Source organism: Balearica regulorum, chromosome 11 (genome assembly GCF_011004875.1).
Source record: "Balearica regulorum gibbericeps isolate bBalReg1 chromosome 11, bBalReg1.pri, whole genome shotgun sequence".
In the NCBI taxonomy this organism is placed as follows: domain Eukaryota; kingdom Metazoa; phylum Chordata; class Aves; order Gruiformes; family Gruidae; genus Balearica; species Balearica regulorum.
Window position 1 is genome coordinate 20,835,971 of NC_046194.1, and position 22,665 is coordinate 20,858,635.

Here is a 22,665-nt window from a genome sequence, read left to right on the forward strand (position 1 = left end):
TGCGTCTCACCAAGGGAAAAACAGAACGGAACAAAAGAAAACAAAACAGCAGATTGCAGATTAGGTTTCTAAGAAAGGAGTGTAATGATCCTTAAGGCTTTGGGCTGCTGAAGTAGAGTGTGTTGCTCTATTATATGATTCACCTCCTCCATGCAGATTAAAGGAGGAGTTCTCAATCATTTTTAGGTTCTCTACTAGCAGCAAAGCTAAAACCTATGGAAAGTATGATAGAGTTGACAGACAAAACAAACAGATGGATAGAAGGAACAGCACTGAAGACTAAAAGGACAATGAACTAGCTCATACTTTGCATAAGCTTTCTCCAATAATGCGCTCCAGAATTCATTTTTCACATTAGAATGGCAGTAGATCAACTTCCCATCCATTGTTGGCAGCAGATCATCAACAACCACCTCTGTCCATTCTCCAAAGCACCAGAAACGGAAACGGAAAATCCCAGCATATTTCTGAGGGTTTTTAGGGTCCCATTCTTGTTCGTTAAAGTCTGGAATCACCTGAGAAACCACGGAAGGGAAAGTTCACCAAATGCACTATGTTAAGATTTATTCAGAGGGCACACTGCCCTGGAGCATGCACTATGCTGGTATTGAGCTTCATGAGCAGTTGACCTTAAATAGATGAAGCAGTAAAAAAAGAGGGTGAATTTGGTACAAAGTCAAATACAGTCCCACTTCAAAGAATCTTTTAGGAAAGTAAACTTCAGACTGATCTGCAGAGAAAGATAAACAGAACCTATTGCACTCTCTGGCTTTCTTATCTCTTCTTTGGTGCTCAATGGACTGTGGAGTAGGGAGGTCTCATAACCTGAAAAATGATCTTCTAAAGAAAGGGAAGATTTGATCCACCAAAATTCACCACTCATCAGAGGCACATTAGTCCTAGAAGGAATAATGTTGGCCGATAGGCAGGGAAACAACCAAGGTTTATTAGATTTATTTCATGCACCAAGCACATTGATCACCTACCTGCTGCCAGAGGGTCTTCCTCAGAGCCAAGCAAGAGCACGCAGCCACAAACCAGCAGTTCCCCAGGGTGCCTTGGTGTAAGTCGTGGGAGCTGATTCCATTCACAAACAGGTGGGGGTCTTCACAGAGGTCCTAATAAAGCAAACCAGAGATTACTGGAGACTCCACTCCAGGAATGATCACAGCATCCTTCCAGCTATTCCTCTCCACACTTGTTCTGCATCACATTCCCATGGAAGCGTGGAATTTCTGTACCAGGAAGTTCAAAAGCCCTCTGGCACTGAGTGTATTTGAAAGTCAGGGTATACAGGATTATTTAAGTTGTTACAAGTAGATTGTGTTGCCTTATCTAAACACCAGGATTTGCCAGAGTTCCTAGTTCTGCCCTCAGCTGAAAGTGATCTTTGAGGACTGGAATGAATTCAACATTTGGAAGGCTTATTTGGCATTGGGGTGGTTAATGAACAGAAAGTAAGTGAAAGGAGAAGGAGGAAGCATTACAGAGAAAGGCTTTGACAAAAAAAAAAAAAACCAAAACCCTTCAAGAAAAGCAGCAGGAAAGGATGCTATTGACAGCAGAACTCTAAGCTCCTCTTCCTTCATTGTCACTCTCTTGGCTGACATACTGGAAACCCTCCTCCATCAACAGCAAGAGTTACTGCAAGCACCAAGTAAGAAAGAGTTACTTACCCAGCACCAAAGAAGGCAGAGTATACACGTCTGTGAAATATGCCTCTCATTCTCTGGGTCTGATCTTTCTCATCTATCTGGCTCTTATTAAAACCACTCATTCCCTCTCTCCCATTGCTTTCCTGGCTCCATCTCTATCTCTATGCAGATTCTCACCAAAGCACAGTTAGCTCTTCCTGTGATGTCTCCATGCTTCTCACTAGCTTGCCCCTTGCTGTGTCTTTCCCAAGGGGTACAGTGATAGCCTGCAGATTGAGGCACTAAGATGAACACCTCTAAGTATCTTCGAACATGGGAAAGCCACAGGGGTATCTTTTGCAGCAGTATTGTGTTTGTTACAGAGAAATCCTTAGCAAACGATGTTCTCCTGAATGGATACCTATGTGGCCTCACAGTCCCAGAGAGAACTTCCCAAGAAATATTTCAGAGAACAGGTAATCTGACTGTCCCATAATTGATATGGAACCTACTGGTTTCAACGCAGTGCCTGCTCATGACACTCTCATGTTAATCATTGCTTTTCCTGACTGGTTGAAAGGATGGAAGAGCAGACAGTGGTAAGAAATTCTGCTTTTTCACAGTCTAAGAAAAACCCTAAATTTCAACACTGTGGGAAGGAAATGATCTTATATCCAGGCATTAGAAATGCAGAATAAATAACTCCCTCTCACCTCAAAATGGTTGGAGACTCCAAATTTACTGCAGTATTTCCAGTTTATCAGCAGCAGAATAAGGAGCGGTGCTCTTTACCTCATGGATTCTCACTGCCCTTTGATAATTATAGATGATGAACCCAAAATACCAAGATTGCAATTCAAGCCTGGCTACACACCACAGGCATGTCAAAACCTTTTGGTCTTCCCTTTGATGGGACTGTGACAAATCAGTGCCAGCTGAACTTATTTTCAGAGAAAAGAACCACCTCAGTGCTGAGCTGAAAGCCTGTTTTCCTGGGCTGGTTTAGCAGATGGCAGTCTGAAGTCAGTTCACAGTAAGTAATGCATGGAGCTGCTGCTGTTTTCTTTAAGAAAATTATGTTTTTGGCATGCGACTTTCCTCATTAAGTAACAATTGGTAGAAATTTTAAATGCCTCTTGGGAAACAAGTGACTGATCATTATATGACACTGTTGTTCTGTCCGTATTTCTTACACATCTTTACTTAGAAAAATTTCGAAGCTTATTAACAGAGCTTAATAAAATTCTGAATAACAAAATGGTGCCTACAAGGAAAATTGATCCTGTACAAGATACTCATCTGCATCACGGACAGCTTAATTCAATCTGCCTGGATGGTCTGATATAGAATGGCAACAGGAACTTCAGGCTAGCACTTCAGCTGACATCAATCAACTCAGTTGCCTGTTGCGGGGGTTGACACCAGTCGACTACTTGGCCTTCATGGTGGTAGCACGCATTCCAAACGCAGCTTGGGTAGACTCAAGTTTCGTATCCCATTTCCATGCATCTCTGGCAGTAATAATTTCTAGTTTGTTTTTCATTTCAAAATGTTATTTTGTAGTGTAATAAACAAGGGATAAATTGAGCCTTCAGGATTAAAATTTCCCAAACTCTTCTGTCATTAGAGGAAGCCAAAACTTTCACTGGTTTTGAAAGAAATTAAGCACTACTGTGTATTACAAATATCTTCTCTTATTTGGTTTTCTTTGCTAAAAATAAACATATTAAACTGTTATTTTTTAATTGAAGTGTGTCTCGCATCTCACACAGTCCTCAGAGAAAAAACAGAGAGCAGCATGTGTCAGCTGCCAAAACTTACGGATGAGATTAGCATTTGCTGACCACTGGGGTCAAAGCAAACACGGAACAGCAGAACTTAGAAAAAGCACCTCCCTGTTTCCACCATAGTCAATAAATTTTTCAGGATCCTGCTTGATAAACCCTTTCTTATTAAACTGCCTAGGAGCTCCAGACTTCTGAGACTAAAGAACAGTGTAAAAAAAAATTATGTTAGCTCTGTTTTTCTTGTCATTAATTACAGCCGTTAAAACAGCTTCTATGATGACTGTCACTGTGTAGCTCAGATGAGATGCACAATAATACTCAGGTGCAAGCTGCAGCTAATTTGAGCTGTTTGCTCTCTTCTGGGCTTTTTTCTTTTCACCACTTCCACAGTATAGCAAATTCTAAGCAATACTTTTGAGATTGCATTAGCTACCTAAGCCACAATTGCCCCAACACCGTTAGAAATGTCCTATTTAAATATACCATCCTGCAGTCCTTGTGAAGATCTTTAAGCATTTTTGGTTGCCCCAAGCATGTGAAAAAATTATTAAAAAAACCCCACCACTTTTCCAATAATGATCTCAGCAGTGATACTTTAGGATAGCTGAGAGCCAAGCCAACTACTATCAGAGAAATTACGAGAGACTGATGTGAGATGTGGCCCAGGCATTTCAGGAGATCTGATGCCTTCTCTCCCTTGCAACCTAAACACTTGGGTTCTGAGTCCCACTAGAAGTACCTCCTTTGCAAACATAGTAGTTTAACCCTAATCCCTTTTCTCAGGATCAGCCTGCATCATCTGTGTTGTAAAAAAGAGAAATATCTTCACATTTCCAAGAAAAAGTTTAAAGGAGGTTACTGGGTGTTATTATACATCATTAACATATAATAGCCACACTGTTTCTGATACAACACCCCTAATAAAAGCAGTTGTTGTATTATTTATGCCCACAGGGAGCATTCCACCATCCAAGACACAGAGCTCTCCCCAGTTCTCCCCTTACGCATGTGCATAATAAAATAAACACCATCTGCAGAACTATAATTAGGCTGTACAGAGTCTGAAAGTGAGATACGAGGTTGCAGGGGCTCATGGTTCTGCTGAAAACCCTGATGCTCATATTTTCATACCAGACTTTCATTTGCATGACAGAAGTCTATTTGTGCCACCTCCTATCCTTGCTGCACTGCGTAGGCTCGAAATATTTGACATTCAGTGTTACTCAGCCACCGATGCCTCACAAACTCCTTGTTCTGATTTTAATTGGTTCATCTTTTTGTAACAAAGCGAGTAAATGAACTGGTTAATGAGCAGACTGGGAGAACACTGAGCAGTCTGGAGATGAGAAACTCAGTTATTGTGGGATCACAGAAAATAACAGTGGGAGAGACCTTGACAGGTTAGTCAGTCCCAACACTTGCCTTGGGTCGAAACTGGCTATCCCTAACCTGCTTGTGACTGAAGCTTCTCTAACCTGCATTTAACACAGCCCACAAGGGAAAGTTCACGTGCTTCTTCCACTGGTCAGCTCTCGCTTACTGAAGCTGGGGTGCAATTTTTCTATCTTTTTCACTTGAACTTCACATACTTAACTTGTGTTCAGGCTGTGATCCACCCTCTGATCCTACTCTATGGCCTTGCTGCCTAGTTATTCTTTCTCCCTGAGCCATGAAGTCATATAATACCAAAGCACTGCGCTTGGTTGCATTGATGAAGTGATGCTGCATTCCATCCTATTTATTCCACACTATTTTCCCAAGACATCAAGTTTGAATTCTCAACCCTGTTAACTGGCTTGCAATCCTATCCCAGTCTCTGTCCTACAGCATTCCTGTACATGCCTTTCTAGCCCCTCATCCAAGTAGTAATGAAAATACTTAAGAGTACCAGACTAAGGGAGATTTTTGTAGGATTTCATCAATTCAACGCCAGCTTGAGAGTGCTCCAAGCCATTTATTTCATCAGTTATGCATCCCCATTACAAAAGTTTGAATTAATACAAATTTTCAAACTTTGGAGAGACATATCAGATATTGCCAAAGTCTTATGAAAGTCAAACTATATCAGATCTCCTGCTCATCTCTTAGTCACAAGATCTGTCCCACTGTAAGCTGGAAGGAAATCAAGCTGGTACATATTACTGTATCTGACAATACATTTTTATAATGCAATCTGTACCATCAGACTAACAGTCATCTGCTTAGGTCTGATAAATTGCAGTTAGGAATTTCACTGAGACACAAAAATGTTCGGACTGTAGTACAAATATGAAAGATGGCAACTTAATTCTCTTTGCTACAACATATCTTCCTTAAGAAATTTCAAACCAATGTGAATCATGGGAGACAACAGACACCTATTTCACTGGAGCTATGAAATGGTTTGTATGTTGCTCTGTCATGTCCCTAAAAAAATAAAAAATAAAAGAAAGGATGGGTTTTATTTGAGACCAGAAGCACCACAGAAAAGTACAGGAGATAACTGATTAACTATATGCATTAACTTCAGGTTGTTGTGGGTACTTTGAATTTTAGAGTAATTTAGCTAAAGGAAAAAGTCCCCCTAGCTCTGAAGATGCATCTCTTGCCATAAGTATTACCAATATAAGTAGGGAGAAAGACATTCAAAGGCTTAATTAATTAGCTATGTGTCTTCACAGACATTAACTGAAGCTGCACTGTAAAACATTGGAGATCTCTGATGTCTGAGAAAAGGGAAAGATTATTTTTTAATGGATTAGGGTCTGTCAGCTGGCTCAGAAAAACAGATTCAGGGAAAGGGAAGAAGAAAAAAAAGCAACAATGATGTTTGCAACTAAGATTTTTCAAATGATTCAGTAGCACTTAGAGCTTACTTTCTTCAGCATCCTTAAAAGAACCCAGCTCTAACATAAAAAATAATCTACCTTTGCTTGCACACAAGACCTACAGAGACAGGCACTTTCCTTGATTCCATCAGACTGATCTACTTAAGCCCAGCACACCATTCAGCTGAGAAGTATTTCCATTTTCTTCTCTTCTTCTGTCCTCATATACTGAGTCAACTCTTGTAGAGAGTGAGGTCAGTGTAGGGAAGCAAGAGGAAAGGCAATTCTTTCTGAACATGGATGCAAAAATTCAGCTTTGGCTACAGCTAACTATGAACCAACCTCATCTAAAGGAAGGTAGGAAAGACAACCCTTATTTTGAGGTTGTGTAGCTGAAGAGGTAGAAGATATCGCCTATCTGATAATAAATCCCAGCTGTGCTGGCATGTTTACAGCAACACTCTCCAGATCAGGCTGTTTGCCAAGGCAATTGCAGTTAGCCCTTAAGAGAAAAATAACTGACTCCAACTGAGCTAGATACTTCAATGCATGCAAAAAGCCTTTTGCAACCTTGTTATGCCTGAAAAAATTCTGTCTATGGCATGAAAAAGAAGAGAAGTCTTAAGTTACAGTCATGCCCTGTGGTATAACTCTAACCCCTCAGAGGACAGTTCTCAGAGAAACTGCCATCAAAAGAAAACCTGGGTCAGATATGACCCTGACTAAAACAGCCCTTGCTGAGATCAGGAAGTGACTTTATCATCAGTGCTGTTATGCCATGTAAATCAACAAAAGGAATATTTAGCCCTCAGGTTTCTGTCTGAGCTCAAGATACGCAATTCCTCTGTAAACTTCATGCCCATTGTCCAGCAATGCCAGTTCTTGAGAGCAAGATAATGCCCGATATTGCTTAAAAAAGAAACCCAACTGTACATACGCAAGGGGAAGAGTATGCCAATTTGCTCCAGCCTTGTGTAAAAGAAAACACAGTTATATGGGGATTGAGAAATGCTTCTCCCCCCTCCTCCTCCCTCTCCAATAAATCCGGTTACAAAACCAAATGCATCACAGACATTTTTGTAGTATTCTTTTTTTTCCATTTTCAGTTTGGGGCTAGTGGTGACTAATAGTCAGTAAAGACAATGGGTTTACAGCCTTGCCCTGCCTATGGGACAACACGCGTGTTTGGGGAGGATCTGAATCAATGTTTTGGAAGGAAAAAACCCCAAACACTGGGCAACATGGTGTGTATCTTGGCTGCCTCTAGATTTCACCTGACCCTTGGAGCGCTAGAGCTGCTCTCATCCAGAATGCTGACAGTTGCTGGAAGGGTACAAATGATGTGCCGTAGGGCTGACCTTTTCCTGAACCTCAATAACAAAGCATTTACTGAACCTCTTCGAGTCCTCTGCCGCTTCATCCCAGAAATCACTCAAGACTATGATGGAAGACTTTCTGTTCTCCCAGGATCGTCTTAGAAGTATATCATACCATCTCTTGCTGCACTATCTTAGTTTGTCATGCTTTAGATCAACATTCTACAGAACTGCAGCACATTCATAATACTTTGTTTTTAGAGAAAAGCTGCCTTGTTTGAGGATAACTTTTTTTTATCACTGAATTCACCGGACAACAGGCTTTGTCTCCTGCCTTCTTCCCCTAGTACCAATTCCCTTCTCTAAATTCAGTACTACAATTTGTGTTGCTTTTCCTCATGAGCAGCAATCAGAGATGCCATTCTTAGGATCGGATTCACCTCAGGACACAGTCATGTTCTCTCAGATAGGTGTCTAAACTCCCCTTTAGGGAGTTTAGGTCTTTCAAAGGTCTTTCAAAGGGCAATTTACAGTCATTACCTTGCCACCTCTCTTATAGCATGATTACATTGGAGAGGGACCTGTCTCTCTATTGATCATATAAATCAAGGTAATAGCTCAGAATGGGCCCATACCTTTTTAAATAGTTGCCACACAAAATGTTATCGTTTGTGTCTTTGATGAGAATCTCATCAAATAAACCCAGTAATACACATCACAAAAGCAGGCCCAGTCAGGTATAGGAAATGCATCCAAAGTAGCACAGCTTAAAACCTAGAATATAACTATTTTAGAGGTTATTTTATCTGAAATTTTTAAAATTATTAACTGGTGATCTGAAGTTAAAGTATCCCAAAGATTATAGTTGGTTTAGTGAACACAGAGCAGCCTGAGACCACTTTTGGTTGGTTAATGTTACCACCTTTTCCGGAATACCTTGTTTCTCCCATGTCTCTCTCATTAGCAATTCCAACCTCTATGAAACTTCATTCTCTACTATTCCAAAGCTGCTACAAGTTTGATATAATTTGGAAAGAGTAATTTAATCAAAGCATCATTTTAAGTGGCTAAAAATTTATATATTTCAATTTCTTGACAAAGGTTTGTTTTCCATCAGAAAAGACACCGTGTTTGGGCCACTAACCCAAAATTTTGTTGTAAAATGCTTTTACAATAATTTGCTGTGATTTTGAAATGCTGCTGCTCCATGAAAAACAGGTAGATATAGCAGATATATTACGTGAGGCTGGACATTATTCAATGCTTACTATGGTGAGCGTAGACATCAAAAGAGCTTTTGTTGGATGAGCTGCCCAACAGCAGGAATATGGACATTACAAATCTGTTCCTTAGAATTTAATATCAATCATAAATGAGTTCAAAATAATTATTAGAGATTAGAATGTGTATGACAGCAAGAGGATACACAGCGTATGGGGAAGGGTCCCAGACAAGTCAGAGTCGTCGCACATGAGCTATGCAGTTAGCCTGCATGTGTCGTGTAATGGTTTGTTTGGGAGCTCTACTTAGCAAGTTGTAACTGCTCCAAACAGCTGCTGGAAGTCCAGGGATCTCAGACCAAGTGGCCTTTTTTCTCCAGTGGAAAGGAAAGAAATTGAGGGCATTTTGAAGAAAAACTGAACATACACTACTTTTGAGAAACAGGTAGTATAAGCCAGCCTAACTCTATTTCTGCAAAGGGCAACCTAGCAAAGGAGTAGATATGGCTCTGCATTAAATGCAAGTAATAGAGGGATGGCCAAGTTCAAAGCCAGTCAATTTAGAGCGACTCCCTGACATCGCTTCCAGGCACACGCTGATGTGGCTGAGGTCAGACATGGGCTGTAAGTCCAGTCACAGTTCATCAGACTAAAAGGCCACCCACCATCCAGCTATGTTTTTTTACTGCTTCCTCAAAACATGTTTTTCAATCAAGTTCTTGCTCTAATTTCCTAAGATGGGAAATAAAAACAATAAAAAAAGAGGTTGGAAAACTTCACGCACAATTTTTCACAACATTGAACTATTCAGCACTGGACCAGTGTGGAATAAATAATTCCCAGGTCTGTACGCCTGACTGTTCATCTCTGGCTGGGGAGGCAGCTATTTTCTTTGCCTGATAATAAGCACCATCTTAGCTCAGCGGCCATGACCTTGCTAGGCTTGTCCAGTCTGACCTTATGCTGCATCTCAAGGGGCTGATAACTCATGCAGACTGAATTCTTCATCACTGCCTTTTATAAGTGAGGGAATATGCTGTTTACAAAAGGGAATTAGGTAGATTTCAGCAAAGTTGCCCTTTTGTTGTTGTTACATTGTCACTGGTTTTTGTTCTTACATTGGGCATTGTGTGGCAAAAACAAAGTCAGGGCATCTAAGAAACAGTGTCTGGAGTGAAAATTCAGATTAAGCTGGAGGTGATTTGTTTTCCTTGAAAGGAGTTATGCCTTCCTTGTCCAATGGCAATACAGAGACTTTAAAGGTTAAAAAGTGTAAGTCTAAATCACCTTAAAGAACATAAACCACTTTAGCAAACAGTTCCTCCTTTCCTCATTCCTTTCCTAGCAGGGTTTGGTTTCAGCCTACATTCCAGCATCTACTAATTGTGGTATTTATCTCAGATACTTTCCTGAAGATAAAAATCCTTTACCCTCTTCTCCCAGTCTCCTCATCTTTTTCAGACAGCACCTTGAGATGTTCTCCCCCACTTGTTTGCTTAAAGCAAAAAACTTTTAATGCCTGGGATAACAGTGCGTGGAGTAGCCACTGTAACCTCCCAGACACATTTTTGGATTGTGGTATGTGCCACACCATTCTGGACCAGATGTTTGCTTCATAACACAAAAAACATAACTGTAAACTGTATATAAAAGCCTTATCATAAGACACAAGTTCTTAAACTATTAGATGACTTGAAAGATATCAAATTTTGGATTTTGAATTTTTTTTTTAATAGAAGTTTTATACTAGCCAGCAAAACCCAACTTTTCTGAACCTATGTAAGTCAGAGTCAATGGAGTCTCAGTTCCAACAGGACATGGATCAGACTCTTAAATCTAGTCTGGACATCCTTTCTGGCAAAGATCAGCCTAAGATCATGTAAAACAGAGAGTATTTATCTTTTACTAACACAGAGATACGCCCAATACCTTGCAGAGAACGATAGTGCTTTCGTGCCATCAGAACTTTATCAGATCGCTCATCTACAAGCTCTAGAAGAAAGCCTTCCCATCAGGTTATTCCTTCAGCCTTCTGGTATAGCTCACTCCTTCCATTCACTGCCCAGACCGGGTGTGAGCTGCAACGAGGAGAGGGACATCAGCATCTAGTGCTGTCCGGGTGGTAGCAAACGCCAGGCTAGCAACATGGCATGAAGTGAGGATAAACCCCAGCACCCATCTGGTCACCAATGTTGCCAGTTGCAGCCAAAGGGAGTAAATACAGAAAAAGTTGCTAAGGAAAAAAACAAATAGACCAGCAGAGAGGGAGAACCCAAAATAAGTGATGCCTGTTTGACAGTCTGAACAACAAGCCACCTTCTCAACTGCCTATTTTCATGTCATGTGTAGTTTCACCAAGACCAATTTACCCATTTCACCCATTTACCGAGTGGGTTGAAACCGGCGGATAGTAAAGCATTGTTGAGGGAAGAAGGGAACAGAGAGACACAGACTTACAGACAATGTAATTTTAATGTGCTTCCTCTGGGGGTGAAAAGGCCAAAAGGAACAAAGAGCCTGATGGCAAGTTGCTAACTGCTCAATGTTCTCCATTGATACTAGTCAGTCCTGCAGATCACAGAGCATCCCCTAAATATGACCAAAACGACTTGGCTACTTAACGTGAAGGCTCGAGATACCCTTTCCTCCTGCCTCATTCAGTCTGGGAGGTACCTCTACTTACTTTGCCACCAAATGCAAGTGACTCCAACCTCACGATCACTGTCAAGGTTCTTCCTGTCATGATCCAGGATTTTCTTCTGTTTTAACCCAAAACAAAGACTAGAGCAGATTCAGTCAGACAGATACATTGACAAAAGCTTTTGGTTCCTTGCGGGGAGTCAGCCTGCCAGGGCTTAGAATGTTTACTTGGTCATGATTTTATCGCAGTTGAAGCACAGTCATTTTCATCTCTGTGTTTAAATTGTTTAGATGCTTAAGAGATCTCTTGCTTGGAAAGGCATAAACTTTTTTTCTTCTTTATATCATGCTGTTTCTTTACCTGGCACTTTCACTGCATTTATCAAGCTTATTTTTGTTTTTCCCAATGTGATATAGATATACTGATTTGAATTCACTACTTCATTTCAGACCAATTCCTTTGTTAAACACTAACATTACATCTGCCTGATACCAGCCTAAGACAAAGATGTTATTCAACTGTCAGAAAACAGAGAAAGCCAATACGTCAAGCAAAAGACCCAGAATCATTCTATCACAAAATTCACTGCTAACAGACCTGCATCTTCATCAGTTCAAATAAAGTTAATACAAAGATCAGGGTATGTATCATAATGGATGGTAGTTCATTAAAGATCACATGGGGTTCCTTATCTTCAAGAAGACAATCATATACATATATAAGAAAAAACAGGCTCTGTAGAACTGTCTATTTAGAAAATCACCACATTAGCAGGAATTGAACAAAGGTCAGTGCCGGCCAATAGATGAGTCAGTGCCATCACTCAGAAATTACCCTTCTGATTTACCAGTTTAGAAATCCTGGTAATCCAGATAAGTTCCCACTCATCTTTTGCAATGACTACTATCAGCCATAGGAATATTCACAGTGGCCAGCCCCACACCACTATTCCAGAGAGCACAAGCTGTTTTATTTGCAGTTATGGATTTGAAGTTACCTTCTGGGTAAAACAGAAGGGATCCAGACCTCCCGTTCCTGTTACATTGTGTTCAAAGCACCACAAAATTTCCTTTAAAGATGGAGATTCTCTGTGAACATTTAGGAATTGCTGTGAGAACTTCAAGCCTCCCATTATCTGACAGAAACCTCCCAAGGTCTTCTATTGTAAGAAACAGTCTGCTTGTCTCCCAGGAAGAGAAGTTTGAGAAGTGTTGTTAAACATGAACTTGACTAGACATCAAATTCCAGCTAGTTTTAAGAGCACAATGTTCCACCTCTAAGGGCTGGAGAACCACACCAGTTCCAGCACTGCTCCTTTCCTGCCAGGTTTAATTTCTTCATGATGTACCAAGAAAACCATCTCAGCCCGCTGGAACTCTAAACCCCATCAGGGACACTGAAATCATTCTGGCTCATCTGTGTCTCCAGTAACCTCTCTGCTAGTGCTCAACACACAGATCACTTCCAAGAGAAAATCATGAGTCACCTTTTAACCCCACCCTCACACTATCAATCACATGAATTATTTTATTCAACCAGGGTTGAGGGGCTTTGCAAATGGATCCAGTTATCTACTGAGTTATCCTAGTGACCAAGGGAAAGCAAAGCCCTGCGCATTCGTGTTGTTCATCAGTCCTACAAGTACTTGTACCTGTGGTACAGCTGCAGTAGCAACAAAACTCTAAACTTGCAGACCAAAGCTCAGCCCACAATGGGATCATTGCTAAATGAGATTTAATTTTTTGCTCACCATCACAGGACTGAAGGTTTGGTACGGTCTTAGGAAAAAAAACCCCAACACTATTTTAATTATTTATTCACTGTGTGAGACTAGAAAATGCTGTCTCCAGGCAAAAATCAAACCTCAATGTGCTTTATAGAACATAGACACTCTTTATCAGACAGGCGCAGTCCTTAAGGCCTTTTTAGTTAATGAGGCCAGTTCTGCTCTTTTCGAGGTCCAGTTTTCCACCCAAAAAATATTGCAGCCAATTAAATAAGCATCTGCATAAAGCTGTATGTTTCATTCTTTCTGGTGAAACATATGGATATGGGAGTTAGGGAATGAATTTTTTGAGGATTTTGTGAGCTTCTAAAGAGGCTAAAGGAATTCTGTATATCTCACACGCATGAGATCAATTGACCTCAACATGAGAAAACTGAGATGAAAGCAAGAGGACCATATGGACACTCATTATCCAACCCAAGAAGGGAGCCCCAGACCCCATACTCACTGCATGCTCATAAGACCCTGCACTGAAGTCCTCCATGTCCCAACTCACCTGTCCCTGATCACAGAATGGTTGAGGTTGGAAGAGACCTCTGGAAGTCACCTTGTCCAGCCCCCTTCTCAGGCAGGGTCACCTAGAGCAGGCAATGCCCAGATGGCTTTTGAATATCTCCAAGGACAGAGATTCCATTTCCTGATGCACATGAGTAGGTCACGATGGCTTCCGACACCTGCCACGCTAGCCAAAGTTCAGATCCTGACTCCTACACTACAACATGTTTCAGTTAATTGAGCTTGAAACTCAAATATGCAAAGACAAAATTCTACTTCGTGCATAAAAAAGGGAAGATAACATTTGCTCTTAACAAAGATAGTGTATTTTCCTGAGAAAGAACATTTCATTTCCTGCAAACTTGAAAAAGATGCAAATTCAAAATGTTTTAGCCTTTATGATTAAGTTACAACCAATGCCACGTACAGGCAAGACAGCAGTTCTAAAGGGTTCTTTCAGCTGTGAAGGATTTTTAAAAGCTTCTTTTTAGCCAGGAAAGCATACATCTTTATTTAATTTTTAAATAGAATTAGTCTTGAAGGAAACATACATTTATGTCACAGCGAAACAGCATGAAATTCAAACAAATTATTTTGCAAATCTAAGATAGAATGGCTTACAAAACCTCAAATTCTAGGACTTTACTCTTCCCAAATACCCTTTTAATATGGAAATAAAATGAGAAAAGCATAAAGTTCTTAACATACAAAGCATTTTTTTGGATGTGGATGCTTTCCACTCCTGGGAAGAGTGTTGACAGAATGTACCTTAATTTCCTTTGCAACTGGCATGTTTGGGCTATAATTTTTCCTTTCAGAGAAGCCAGACATTTAATTATTTAGGAAGACTAAATCAATGAACTAACAATTACTGTAAGAAGACTTATGCTAGCTGAGGATGTGATCCTTGGGCTTTTTGTTTTACAGGCTCAAAATAAATTTTAACATGTCATTCTTACCATCATCACATTGCCTCAGGACAAATAGAAGCTGACTCTCTGAGAAACCAATTTTCATCTAATGACGATTGAGCCAACTAAATAAAAACTGACATTTTAAACTTTAAAGAAACATTCAGAACCTTGGAATTGTACTGTTTATGTTCTAGAAGTGACACTGAGGTCGTTTAGTATTTTTTCTGTAGAGGAAACAACTGCAACAACACAAGAAAACCTCCATCCAATCTGAAGGAGGGAAATAAGAACTGGAAAAACTGCCAAGAGAGAAGATAACAAAATACTGGCATCTGGAGAGCTGTCTGCTTGGCAAGCATGCATGTCATTTACAAATGTTTGCTCATAATTATATCCCTGGAAGACTTGGGTGAATAATACTGTCGAGAAAGATGCCACTTTCATCATATTTAAATAAATGCAACACTCATTGAAGGGTGAACGTATTTAAGGATATTGCCACAAAAAAAGGGGAACCTATGCCTCACACTGCCCTGGTACCTGCGAGACAAAGGGGGAGAAGGATGCAGCTGCGTATTAGGACATCCACTGAACTCCCAGCTCTTCGGCAAGCTTTCTGAAGGAGGGAAGGCAGGGATGCTGGCAACGTGCCACTGTGGTTTTTTGCTTCCTGTCATGACACAGCCAACGTGGAAGGGCAGAACTAAGAGCAAAGAATTTTCTGAAGCGACACCAGAAACAGGATTGAGCTGTCAAGTTCACGTCATACAGGGTCCACTCAGTCACCAGACTGTAATGGAGAGGTTAGACATGGGGTATTTGCTGACGGCTGAAGGCATTATAGTTCCTTGCTCATCTCTTTTTCTGGGTAAGCTCCATCTTAACAAGATTTTCCAGGCAAAATAAAAATAAAATTATGAAATTAATAAAATAAGGGTGAGCAACAGCTCTATTCTGGGAACATTTTGGTAATTCCAGAAGAAACATGTCACAACTTCCCCAGATGAAAACATTAAGGACAAAATATTCTGGGAAGAATGGCTTATCCAGTCAGAAAACAAGATGGAAACATGCCAATCTATGTTTTTACAATGTCTCCCATACTCAGCCTATTGGGGGACAGGCAAGGTGATAACCCAGACCACAGCAAAAATCCCAAGGCTTTGAAAAAGGCCAGGGTTTCACCCCAAAAAACATGTTATTCATATTGAGGTGCACCACCTTATATCACTGATGGGAATGAGAGTGAATTAAACTGAGTTCATAAACTCCTATTGTTTAGAAAAGGATGCTTTTTAAAACAACATCCTTAGGAGAATTAAACAGTATCTGTTTCAGTCCCAGTACCGCTTCATAAATTAAACACCCATCTCAAAAAGCAAGGACCTCCCCTCCCAAGTTCTGGAGCACTAAGTTCTCCCATGTTTTCATTTTTCAAATTTCTTAACAGCCAGAAGCACAACTGTGTTGGGTTTGCATGGCAAGGTTTTGGTAGCGGGGGGGCTACGGGGGTGGCTTCTGTGAGAAGCTGCTAGAAGCTTCCCCTGTGTCTGATAAAGCCAATGCCAGCCGGGTCCAAGATGGACCCGCCGCTGGCCAAGGCCAAGCCAATCAGCGCCTCTGTGATAACATATTTAAGAAGAAAAAAAAAAAAACAGTTAGAGCTTTTGCAGCCGGAGAGAGGAGTGAGAAGATGTAAGAAACTCTGCAGACACCAAGGTCAGTGGAGAAGGAGGGGGAGGAGGTGCTCACGCCAGAGGAGCCCACGCCAGAGCAGGTTTGCTGACAGGACTTGTGACTCCGTGGGGGACCCACGCTGGAGCAGTTTGCTCCTGAAGGTCTGCACCCCGTGGGAGAGACCCACACTGGAGCAGTTCGTGAAGGACTGTAGCCCATGGGAGAGACTCACGTTGGAGAAGTTCATGAAGGACTGTCTCCCATGAGAGGGACTCCATGCTGGAGCAGGGGAACGATGAGAAGAGTCATCCCCCTGAGGATGAAGAAGCAGCAGAAACACCGTGTGATGAACTGACCGTAACCCCCATTCCCCGTCCCCCTGTGCCGCTGGGGGGGGGTGGAGGTTGAAGCCGGGAGTGAAGTTGAGCCCAGGAAGACGGGAGGGGTGGGGGGAGGTGTTTTAAGATTTGATTTTATTTCTTATTCCTCTACTCTTTTTTGCTTAGTAATAAATTAGATGAATTCCCTCTCTAAGTTCGGTCTGTTTTGCTCGTGACGATAATTAGAGAATGATCTCTCCCTGTCCTTATCTCAACCCACAAGCTTTTCGTTATACTTTTTTCTCCTCTGTCTAGAGAAGGATGGGAGTGATAGAGCAGCTCTGGTGGGCACCTGGCCCCCAGCCAGGGTCAACCCACCACAACAACCATGGTCTCTTCAGGGCTAAGCATGCTGCCAGAACCGGATGTCACCAGTCTTCTGCAGAAAGGTGAAGAGAAACAAAAGGCTACAACAAAGCAGAGTTCCTGTTCCTATTTCTGATGAACCTTCTCAAACACAGAAATGGAGCCCATCTGAATGAAATATCATAAAGTTTTCGGGGCTTCTTATCTAGAGCATGACTGAGCCACAGCACATTGAACTCTGCTGTACACCTCAGCCTTGATTTGAACTGCAGATTCTGGTCTAGGAAAGTGGGACATGGACAAGGGTCACACAGCTGTACATACCCCTCCGAGACTCAAATCCTGGCCACTGCCAGCAATAACTCCTGGAATGGATTAAGGGAGTTAAGAGATCCCTACTTGTTTGTTTGGCTATGTGAGAGGAGTCCTCAGGGCACCGCACACAGCTCTGCTCACTTCCTCACTACAGGAACAAAACAGTCGGGAAAGAAGGCGCTTAACAACACATCTGCGACAGCCCTTTGCATTTGATGACTGCTCTGTCCAATAACTTCTCCATGCTTCTTGGATCCATCTTCTAGAAATGCAGATGGCTGCACTGTCCATCTGGAAGATTACTATTTTCCCATCACTTCTCTTAGCACATGCAAATACTGGCTCACTTCGATGAGAAAAAAAAAAATTTAAGTCCCCTTATAAAGCTAATACCACTCAAATTTTGTAGCACAGATTCTGGGTCTCTGTCTGCCTTCAAAATGCCACAGATTTGCCCTGGTGTGACAACGCTGGTCCTAAGCACTGCTTCATCCTTCTTCCCACTGCACTATTCTGCTTCCCAAGTCCCTGTCAGATGTCCACGTACGTACATCCATGCCTGCCTGCTCTGGGTGGGGACCTGTGAGTGTGAAGCACTTGCACTTATTAACAGTCATTGGGACCAGATAGAAAACTTCTTAGTGCATAGTGACTCTGGCACTCACAGCCCGTCACATAGGCTTCATATTTATAGTAGAAGTCGGGTTGGTGGTGTCACACGTGGAAATGCTATTGCAAGTAATCAAGATTTCAGGTTGCTGGGGATTTATATTGCTGAAATATATAGTTGTATATGAAGTTTATATTGCTTCACCTTTAAAATTCTCTCTCTAGCAAAATGCAATCAAATACAAAATATTTGCTGTTAGTAGGATTCTTGCAGGGTCCAATGCACAGGAAACTTCCATATACGTGCCTGTTAATTATTACTTTGATGTTTTGGTGACAGAGGTTACTTTTGAATAACAACAGACCAAACCTGCAGACAAAGTCAACACATATTTTCCAACCCAAACCTCTGAAATAAACTTCAATTAGAACGCCTGCTGGAAGACAAGGCAGGACCTTGCAGCAGAGCATGTCACAGCTGCTGTGAGAGGATCAACGTCATTGAACATGAACTAGAACTGTGGCCACAGCCTGGGCACTTTGTCCCAGATGATCTCCCATCCAGGCTACTCCTGTTCTACTCTGATCAACATAATGTGCCCTCAAGTGCTTGAGGAGGGATATCCTGTGGCAGCTGTCTCTTCTACTTGGGCAATAAAGGCCCTTCCCTTTGCTCTACAGGAGTTGACTCTGTAAGAGATTAGCTAACGTGAACAGATGAATAATAATGTTAATCTTAAACACAGGAGACTCAATCATATGCTCTTCAGTATTGCCTCCTTTGGACTCTCCCTGTTTCCCCAGGCAGCTTTCAGATGTTGTGAGCTGTCAACCATGTTTTACATGGCTAATGTAACAAAAATGTTCCTGTTTGTTTCTTCCTTTTCTAGCCAGCTGAGAAAAAAACCCTCATTCCAGTTGTGAAACACACAAGCATACTGCCCAAAAAACACCCACCTTTGCCATTTCTCAGCCAAGTAAGGGCAACAGACTATTTGAAACAGCTGCATGTAGCTCACTATCTTCATCTGCCAGGGTGCTGCTAACAGGTATCACGCTGGTTCTGGTCTTTCCTTCTGCTCTTAACTCACTTTGGCTATGAGCTCCATCTGCCCGATTTCTGAGGCAGCAGGATGCAGCACATCCCAGATACAGAAGCAACAGCATCTTGATGCACGTCATGAACAGTCTGGTGTTCTGCCTGAAAAGGATGACACTCAATTGGTTTTACCTCCTTCCTCCTCAGGGAAGCACCCTTTCTCCTCAAACTCAAAGCAAATCACCATAAGAAGAGCTAGAAACACACACATACACTCTGGTACCCTCACCACATCAGACCTATTTATTGTGCCAGACAATTGCACTGATCGAGTCCTAAAAATAGGTCCTGAAGCACAAAGACTAGAAAAAAAAGGGCTGGAAAAGCCCAGCATGCCTCTCCTCAGAATGTCTAGATTATCAACTACGCCACCACAAACAACAGCAGTTTGGATGATTTGCCTGGCCAGTTTGCTTCCTTTATTTCTGCAAATAATATGAGCAAAAAATGCCGTACGAGGAGGACGACAGAAGAGCAGCAATAGAGAGCAGACAGGGAGGGGAGGAACATGTTAAGGTGTGTTTCCTTGCAAAGAGAGAAGTAATTTTCTTTTCAGAACACATTCAGTAAAAAAAACAACAAAACAAAACAACAACAAAATCCAAAACACCACCAAAAAACCCCCAAACCTTAGGAGAAAATACTAATGGGAGAAAGAAAGAAATAAAACAAAGCCCACGATGTTTTCAGGGAATTGCTTGGCTGGACACCATCAGAACATGCTGTTCCAAGTACCTTAGAAGATCAGCAAGGGAAGTCCCTTTATAGCTGGAAAATGTTTCCTTGCCTCTGAAAAAAATTTCAAGAAACATTTCATTTTTATTAGTGTATTTGGGGGAAAGTTTTGCTGGTGAAAAACATAAGAAACGAGGAAGATCTGGTCTATAAGATCCCATGCAACATTTTAAAGCACTGGGCTATGGCAGGATTGAGAGAGTTGCTTGGCTGCTTGTGCTCACATTTCTTCTTGAAAAATTTCAGCAAGTCCCTTTTCATTCCATATCAGAACAAAAACCACCATTACAACTCCATGTATTCAGTCTCCAAGCCAACCAACCTAAATGTGATGTGGTCACATAAAGAAGAGAGCATACACAGAAGAACGTCAACAGCATTCCACTGAGTCTGTCTTGTGTGCACAAAGTACCTCAACTTTAGAATACAAACATTTTCCTCATAGCCATAAACTGAAATTCTTTTCAGGTACAAATCAATAGATGAAGTGATTAATATCTAAACCAAATGCTAAAAGCTTGATCCACCCCCATCCTTAATATTTCTATAACATTTAGATTTCAATATCCCCTTCAAAATACAGGCAGATGGCTTAATATTTATGCTTTTTTCCAGGAGCAGAAAAAATTTCCAAGACAGTACATCCTGATGCTATTTCTCTTACATTTTTAGCACCCCATATTTACCTGGTCATTCACATCACTTAAGCCTATGAATTTAGGCTTTACTGCCTAAACTTGTCACAAACATTCAGTTGGCTTGAAAACCATTACTGAAGTGCAACTAGAGACAAGATCAGGACCGTGTAATTCATAGCGAATAAAACCAATTGCATGAAACATTTTAAGCAATGATTGGTTAAGCGTGCTTGCCTTTGATTGAGTATTGCTGGGCTTTAAAAGCATGGGAAACATTAGTCTTGATATACTGAAGGGTGCTGCTAAGTGCTTTATAATGTTTGGAATTTCAGTGGATTCACACGTACCTCTCATGCGCTAAATCGTAGCTGACCACCTCTGTCTCGGTACTCCAGGGTAAAACCATGTGGCAACTAACCCCCCTTGAACATTACAACATTACATTTCCCACTGCTGGTGAAAATGATCCAAATCAACTGATTTCACCAAATAACAAGAAAGCAGATTCTGGATGCAGCTGATCCAGAATTACAGCCATACAGTAAGGATAAGACTTATTTTGACCTGGATTTCAAAGACCTTGCTTTCCATTTTTGGACATCTCCTTCTAGTAGCCCATTTCCACGCAGCCTTTGTAAACCTTACTGTTGCAGTCTGTGTATCACCAGTACACAAGAACAGCGATAGCTGAGATGTACAGAAGATTGCTAGCTCCACTAGATCTACCTTTGCTAAACAAATAAAGCTCTTGAGGCAGATTTTTCAGTCTCTCCAACAAGAAAAAACAAAACACCAAGGTTCAGAAGCCAAGTGTCAGCACTAATTTTACTCTTAAAGAAACACACGGCATGACAGAGTCCTGCCTACACCAGCATCTCAAGTGGGTGGCAGTTCATTGTTAACATCGCTAATGTTCACCCACCACCCCACCCCTTCCCCCTAGCTCAAAATTAAATCTAACAACCTGAAGACAATTCAACTTAATTGCAACCACATCGTCTTCTGTGGGATCTGGCTGCCAATCCCTGCCATTTGAATATGCAGTTGCTAGGGCAACGGGTGAGAAGAGCATGCTTTTGTGTTGCCACTTGCATCTTTGGGAGCTGTGCCAACATCTGAGCTCCCACAGCTGGGATGGATTTAACGCCTTCCTCCCCAAGAGCAGCCTGTCCTTATTTCTAGTGCGGTGCCTACAGCAGCCAGCTCTTGGCAAGCAGCTACTTCTCCTCTGCAGATCGACACCTGCAGGAGAATGACAGATGGCTGCAGCCAAGCTCAGTATAACCAAGCACCGAGGATGCTGTAACACTTTATCAAAAAAAGCTTTCAGCAGTGCTAGACTTCATTTGCAGGAGGTTACGGGGTACACAGTTCATCATGTACCTCATTAATGAGGAAAGAAAAGATCATTCACCATCATTTAAAAATAATTTTCCTCTGGTGGTTTCCTGTCTACCTGTTGTTGTCCCCTCACCCATCCCCTTCATACTAACAGAAGGTTGCATCATATCTAGAGGACTGCATGGTCTTCTCTCCGCCTCCATAATTTTAACCTAGAAAACATGATTAATGTGTACAGAAACCTTCCCATCAACCTCTCCCAGGGCACACTGCTTCCCAGAGTTTAGCTCTTAATTTCTTTCCTAGTTCTTTAAGATGAAGAGGTTAAATTTAGGTCAGAGCCTACTTGCCTATGACCTTTTATATCTCTTTTGAATCTGCAAGGCTTACGCTCTTCTAGAGAAATCAAAGTGCACTCCAACCCTTCCTTATATATATGCACACATGTATATTCAGCAAAGAAACATCTGACTTGTTCTCAGCTATGGAAAGGATGAAGCTGGAGCTCAAGATCACAAGGTAAATCTGCTTTTAATGGCAAGCAAAACTATTCCTAAAAAAGGCAAATAGCCTCCCCAGTACTGCACTGATGTGTAATCACAGCTAATTACTGCATACAAAAATGCCTGTTAAAATGACAAATAGCGTAATCTGGGAAATCCTAAAATCCTCTAGGAGCTCCATACAGCACCAGTAATGGAGTACAATGTCTGAAGGTCACCCACGGAAGGTTACAGGTGGTACCTCAGACTCACTTGGTCACTCTGTGGAGTAAAACATCCATGATGTTATGATCAGACGCAAAAGGAAAAAGGAGCCAGTTAAGATTTATTTCACATTAGTGCAAGGCTGTTTTTCATAGTCCTTTTCTCCCACAAACACATTCCAGAGAAACACAACAAATAAGCAAGCTGCAAGACGCTGGTGCGTGGCTCACACAACCTACAACCTGAAACCACCTTTGG

At 41.5% G+C, this 22,665-nt stretch overlaps 1 protein-coding gene across 3 annotated transcripts in view; it reads right to left on the reverse strand.

Annotated features, from left to right (window-relative positions):
* The window catches only part of CAPN6 (calpain 6), a 59,264-nt gene that overhangs the window by 23,594 nt on the left and 13,005 nt on the right, over positions 1-22,665 (reverse strand). For all 3 annotated transcript variants that reach the window (XM_010297870.2, XM_075763620.1, XM_075763621.1), the window contains 2 exons: positions 987-1,118; positions 307-515 (listed from right to left, as the gene is read on the reverse strand). In XM_010297870.2, the coding sequence (XP_010296172.1) occupies positions 307-515; positions 987-1,118 (341 nt within the window). The remainder of the gene's footprint in view (positions 1-306; positions 516-986; positions 1,119-22,665) is intronic.